The sequence below is a fragment of the Mchenga conophoros genome, linkage group LG6, assembly GCF_057382185.1.
Source record: "Mchenga conophoros isolate Kocher_MC1m ecotype Shallow Benthic linkage group LG6, M_conophoros_male_GT1.1, whole genome shotgun sequence".
Taxonomy (NCBI): Eukaryota; Metazoa; Chordata; class Actinopteri; order Cichliformes; family Cichlidae; genus Mchenga; species Mchenga conophoros.
In genome coordinates, this window is record NC_140531.1 from 10,485,361 (window position 1) to 10,492,135 (window position 6,775).

At 39.5% G+C, this 6,775-nt stretch overlaps 1 protein-coding gene and 1 long non-coding RNA gene across 2 annotated transcripts; both read left to right on the top strand.

Annotated features, from left to right (window-relative positions):
- The first annotated feature begins 326 nt into the window (after positions 1-326).
- On the top strand, positions 327-2,802 carry LOC146572115 (uncharacterized). The gene is made up of 3 exons (XR_014892658.1): positions 327-1,014; positions 1,502-1,616; positions 1,810-2,802. It is a non-coding gene; the product is annotated as an uncharacterized LOC146572115 (long non-coding RNA).
- An 85-nt stretch (positions 2,803-2,887) lies between these two features.
- On the top strand, positions 2,888-5,558 carry LOC146572116 (ras-related C3 botulinum toxin substrate 2-like). The gene is made up of 5 exons (XM_085278466.1): positions 2,888-2,893; positions 2,951-3,013; positions 3,412-3,571; positions 3,878-4,011; positions 5,208-5,558. The coding sequence occupies exons 1-4, from the start codon at positions 2,888-2,890 to the stop codon at positions 4,006-4,008; spliced, it is 360 nt and encodes a 119-aa protein (XP_085134592.1). The 3' UTR covers positions 4,009-4,011; positions 5,208-5,558.
- The last annotated feature ends 1,217 nt before the right edge of the window (positions 5,559-6,775 follow it).

Below are 6,775 nucleotides of genomic sequence, written 5' to 3' on the forward strand. Positions count from 1 at the left end.
TTCACTCCAACACCACAAGAGGGCTCCCAGGGGCCAGAGAGACCAAGTAGATCACAGAGGGCTAAAAAGATACCCGAGAGGTTTCGTGATTTTGTGGTGAAATGAACTATAATATGTTAAGGTGAAGAGGTAACTTACATTTGGCAAGTTTCAAGTTCATATGTGTATTTCGACATGTATATATTGAAAAAAGAAAGGTACATGTGTGGTGAGACATTTAGATTATATAATTGTTAGAAAGTAAGACAAGAAGAATGTTCAATGTTGGGGGAAAAAAAGACATCAAAGTTATTACAACTAAAGTTTGAATCTAAGGAAAAGGGGGGTGTCATGTATTGATATGGCTATGTCTTAATGTGATGACCTTTGAACCGGATGTGGTTGTCCGAAGGAAGCCCCGTTAAGTGGCTAGTTGTAAGATGGACAGTGTTCAATAAAGCAACATAAAGACCGTGCTTTATGTCCTGATTCAATTCAGAGTGCTCTGCCTAATTTAGTAATAAGGTGGGCACACAACAAGTGGGCTTGACTTTTGCGCCTATTGGCTGATCGTTTACTATCGACTAGTTTTCCTGGATACCTGCTCCGCGGACGGCTGCCACAGGTAGCAAAAACGTGCTAGGTCAAAGGTCAGGGAGGATGGCGGACTGATGTGAACTTCAGTCAATTCTGCTCATTTTAGCAGATCAGATAGAGAGGGTAGATACATTTACCTGTAGATACTGTTTTGAGTCGTTTAGATGATGTTTCTGAAATGCTTGGGATGATAATTGCTCTTCAAGATGTTAGCATCGATGACAGCATTGTCGAAAGTTTAAGATCAATTCAGCACCGTGTTCGTTTGGAATACGCCGAGGAAGAACAGTCTTCAAATGTTGGTCGTCCACGTCTTGAAATCCCGGCTGCAGCACTCAGGACTTTAGTGCTGTCCTGGATAACCATCGGGGTAATTGCCGATATGTTTTCTGTGTCTCCGAGCACAATTAGGAGGAGAATGACGGAGGAAGGTCTAAGGTAAGTTTATGCTGTAATTTAACACCTGTGTGAGTCTGTACACAGCATTATTTAGATGTTGACCTTAATTATGACGTTTGATATTGAAATATTATCGCTTACTTTTTTATTGTGAATGTCTAAAATAAGCGGGGCAGCTACGGCTAGTATAATAACTATACTAACTATATTATATATGTCAAAAAATACACTCTGTTAATATCACTAATGGCACAGGAGGATGAGTGTACTTAAGTAGTATTTGCACAGACCTAATGGAAAAGCAGAGTGTGCCATGGTTAGCAGGTGTTTCTACATTTTGGGAGAAAAACAGCAATCAGACTGCGTGAATGTTGTTCTTCCAGCAATCTGAACTCTTAACTCTATAAATATGTTTAAACAACAAACAGAATCACACCACCAGCAGGATCTCAGATAGTGTTGACTGTTTGTCATAGTTGTTCTATGTTTGACAGTTAACGTTATTTCAGTGACTTTTCTATTTCAGGAAATCATCCATCTTTTTAACTACTGGGTCATTAAGGAGGCTGAAGCCCATCCCAGCTGTCATTAGGCAAAGGGCGGGGTAGACCTCGGACAGGCCATAAAACAGGATTAATCTGGTACACTAGTCTCTTTCTTTCTGTAAAAAAACATCTGTGTCTGCAAACATTTGTGTTATCAGTTTCATTTGAGCCTGAATACATTTTGGATGAAATTTCTCAAGTTTTTAAAAATGAGAAATTAAACTGTTATTCTACTATGAGACCACACGGGGGCAGCCCTGCCTTATTATGTATTATTCTCTCTTACTAGACATGGTTAGTCTCACTAAAAAAGCCCTTTGCATAGCGGCTGATCCCACACACCCAATGCAAAGCTTCTTCAAGCTGCTGCCGTCGGGGAGGAGACTGCGGAGTCTCCAGGCCAGGACCAGCAGGCTGAAGGACAGCTTCATCCATCAGGCTGTCAGGAAGCTTAACTCCCTCCCGATTCTGCCCCCTCTCCCCTCTCTCCTCCACGGTCTCACTGAACTCTGTCACACACACACAAACACACACACTCTCTGACTCACTCACTGGCCTGCACCAGTTACCAGTCACTTTGTGGAGCATTGGACTGCCATTACCTCATAAGACTTTGTTGTTACACTTTCTCTTACCATACATTACCAAATCTCCATTTGCACTATTTGCCTATTTGCACTACTCTGCCTGGTTTACACTCAATGTCACTTACCCATTATATTGTATATTATATAGCTTTCTTGTTATATGTAAAATTGTATTTATTTAAATTTTTACTTTTTAATTATTTTACTTGCATTTTTTAATCACTTTTATATTTAAATATATTTAAATGTTCATTTGCTATTTATCTAGGGAGTGAAGAGTAACGCAATTTCTATTCTCCGTATGTCCTGTACATGTGGCAGAATCGACAAATAAAGTTGACTTTGACTTTTGACTTTGACTTAGGATGGCTTTTGTGTCAAACTAACCAAAGTAATGTTGTTGGTTAATGTTTTTGTGAACAGTGGTATTTCAAGTATGGTCCTGTTTTTTTCTCCATTACAGGAGTTTCACTGGTTAAACAATCAGTGAATTGAAAGATTGTTGAATGAATGAATAACCAATGAAATGAAAGGTTGCCTATGACTTGTTGGCTGATCGCTGACCTTCTCTACTCTCCCCACAGATTCGACAAATATTCAGCTAATGTGATGGTGGACAGCAAGCCGGTCAACCTGGGCCTCTGGGATACAGCTGGACAGGAAGATTATGACAGGCTCCGCCCACTGTCCTAGCCACAGACGGTACAGAATCACACATACACACACAGGCACACACAGTAACTAATGGACATAAAGTTACACAGACAGAACTTGTATAACATGTCAGCTAATTAAAACTGCAGCAGCTATTCTAATTCTTTGTCTCCTTGTCTCTCCATCCAGGATGTTTTCCTAATCTGCTTCTCCCTGGTTAGCCCGGCATCCTATGAGAACGTCAGAGCTAAGGTGAGTTTTGGCTGTTTTTTATGAGGCCTGTCTCTCAGCTGCCGAGGAACAAAATGTAAAAAAGAACAAACAGAACAAAAGCAGGAATTTATTATAGAGAAAAAAAATAGGTACTTGGATTACAAAATGGAGAAAAAGCCTAAACAGGTCTAATAATTGATGTGGATGAATGATTGATGCTGTGGGTGAAAGTTGGATGATGTATTTCTCTCATCTTTAATAGCTACAGCATATCATTTGTTTTTCATGCCTTCATCCACCTTTCTGTAACACCTGGCATCAGAGCTTCATCTCCCTCCGCCTTTGATTCTGTTTTTTGCCTCTAACACGTTCCTTGATTTTGCGTGTTCCCCTTTCTTGCCTCTTATTTAGTTTTCCTTTACTCTGTATTCTGCCAGTGGTACCCTGAGGTCCGTCACCACTGCCCCTCCACGCCCATCATCCTGGTTGGCACTAAGCTGGATCTGAGGGATGAAAAGGATACCATTGAGAAACTGAAGGACAAGAAGCTGGCGCCTATCACCTATCCACAGGGCCTAGCTCTGGCTAAGGAGATAGGTCAGTCACTCTTACTTTATTTGCTTGAAAAGCACTTTAAGATTTGAAGCTCTCCTCACCAGTGAAGATATGAAACTAGCAGATGAAGATGCTAGAGAACTTTGTAGCCTGACTGCCTCTGCAAATTTTTGTTATTCCCCTCATTTCCTGGCATCACAGTAAAAGTATAGTAGCTGTAGTTGACTATAGTGTTCTTTGAAAGTTGAACTTATTCTTCTCCACTACCAGCAAACCTTTCTTCTCTTACTTTGTCTTTGTAGTTCTTTCTCTTCTTTTATTAACATATATGTGTCTTCGCATGTATAGATGCAGTCAAATACCTGGAGTGCTCAGCCTTGACCCAGCGTGGTCTGAAGACTGTGTTTGATGAGGCCATTCGTGCCGTCCTCTGCCCTCAGCCCGCCAAGGTCAAGAAGAAGCCCTGCTCGCTGCTGTAAACGGTACGACTGAATAAAACACAGAGGAAGAGGAGGAAGAGAGATTAGACGTTTGAGAGAAGAGAGAAACAAAGTTAACTCGCTCATTAAATCAACACATAAAGTAGAGTAGAGGTTTGAGGGCTTCTTTTCTTTTCTTTGAACATAAGTCTGAAGCTATTCAATCAAGCCTTTTATTTGTCACATGCAATGTTTACATCTGCAGTGAAATTGGACCCCCCGAACATACATACGTATCAGCTCCAGCCTTGAGACCACAGCTGACACCGATATGGTAGCTGCATGAAATGATGGTGGTTTTCCTTTAGTGCGAACAACTGCATGTCAATTTCACAGTTGGTCTAACAGTCCGTCACTGGTCTCTCAGTCTCCCGTTGGAGAGCTTCTCTGAGATGTTATCAATCTTGTGCTCAGAGAGCAGAGACTGCCGTGAGCTTCTCCAAGATCTTATCCGTGCTGCGTTCAATGAGCCCATTTTGAGAAGTCACGACCCGTCCCATCATTTCCATCACAGCGGGCAGCCTTGTGGGGTTTTGAAAAGCCAATTCTGCTATCTTTGATAAGCCAGGGCCAAGCCAACTCCGAACAACAAGAACCCTGTTATCGTGGTTCCGAAAAGGTAGATGTCTACAATGTTCTCGATTGACAGTCCCGCCAGGCACACGACCCTCCAGTTCCTCCACCTGTCCATTGTGTATCCGGCAGGAAAGGACACTCGGACTTACTCAAGCCCAGGCTTCTCGTTGAGAAGAGCGTGTCAATTGCATTCAGGGACCAGTTGTTCAAATCCATAATTCCTCTTTTAGGTTGTAACAGACCGTGAGAGTCATCCAGGGCAAAAGTAGAAAAGTAGACGAGACTAGACAAGGACATTGAGAAGCCAAGCAGGAAAGAGAAGGAAGAGGGAGAGGAGAAAAGTGCGACTGCCTTCGTCCAGAGCCAAACGAGAAAGGAAACTGTAGACACTTATCACTAAGAGGTGATTCAGAAGTTTGTTCTTGCACATATAATGGACAGAAACATTAAAGAGAAAAGAAAAGACATAAATGAACACAACACAAGACAGAAAAGTTTCACATGCTTTGTACTCAATTTCATTTTTTTGCAGAGGAAAAATAAATTTGTCCTGAATATTGTTGGAGTAATTTTGTCCCACAGGCATCAATTTAACCCCATGATTTATGTGACCTTTGTTTTAGATTCTCACAGGAGCACAGAAGAAGAGAAAAGGACTGCAGACCCTGAAGAATATATGCAAATCTGCCATGTCTCTAATGTATATCTACAACTTTAAACAAAACAAAAAACCAAACAATGTATGGTGTGCAGGTTTGCTATTGTTTTAGAAATGCCAACGAGCTCTTAAGTCCAAATCCAGACGCTGCCCAGACAGGATTTCTTTGTAAAATATATCAGTTTAGAGATTATAGACCCTTTGAGTTTAAGTGTAAGTCTGAGAGCAGCATGCTGCCTTCATCTAAAGTACTGCCAACAATATATATGTGTTTCATGAAACCTAAAATAAAAATAACTTTTGTAACTGAAATAAACACAGTGTTTCAGTATGATTTGTTCACTGTGCTGTTTTCAGGGTGATGAATGTAAGGAGCAGAAATGGTCGTTTGTGAGGAAGCAAGCAACAAGCAAACTTGTGTCTGAATAAGATTTATTAACAAATGTATTATTTGTTGTGCTATTAAAATAAAAATAAAACATTTGATTGCACAAAAGATTCACATTATTTCTCCACAACATGTGACCTTTTGGATTGAATGCCTATACTCAACTATGGGGGATATAAAATTCTCATTTTGATACAGCTGCTGATATCGCCTATACTCTATCCTTATTTACATATTGTGGAGAACAGCATCTTTTTCTGGTGGTGAGTTGAAAATGTTCAGACTCAAACAGCACTTTCAGTTTTGCAGTTTAATGTTTGACCAGCTTTTTTGCTAAAACACCTTCATGTTTCAATCATTTTAGTAATCCTGCGAACAGTTAATCATGTCACATGGTGCTCAAGTCTTCAGCTGTGATTTTATTTGTTATTTAATTAATACAGTTTAATGTCTTATAATATAGATAGCTACACAGGCATACAGAGAGATTGTTTACTTTATTAATCCCCAGTGCGACTGAAGATTAAACTGAATATAAAGCATTTAAAAGAAGCTCAATCTTAAACTCATAACAGAACAGTAATGTTAGTCCATATAAAACTGATGTGGAATATTTTCCTCTTGAATTATTAGGTTAACTTTGATATTTTGTGGTTAGTTTGCCAGGATGATGACTGTCACCTCTCTGCCTTTCTGCAAGAGGCTCCATATGCCGCTGTTCTAGTGGATACTGTAAAAATAAATAAGCAATGATATATGATAATACATTATCATTAAACTCTTAACTATACAGTAGTAGTAAAAAATATTTTACTACTTTCCAAATATCAATGAAAGTATAGGCATTCATGTAATAATAATAATAATAATAATAATGAACATGAATTATGTTTCATTCACAAAATATTTTCTCTTGCCAGTTAGTATTGTATTGTAGTGGTATTGTAATTTTCAGGAGACTGACAGTAACAGAAATTAATTCCATAGACAAGAAATCAACATGGACGTGGACCGCCACACTGCAAAACATTTGGTAATTTTTTCTGAATGGTTTATAGTTATGACCCTATTAAGGATACACAGAAGACAATGGACGAATGGACAAAATAAAGCATGTAGAGTACTTTTCAAATTCTTTTTGGTGT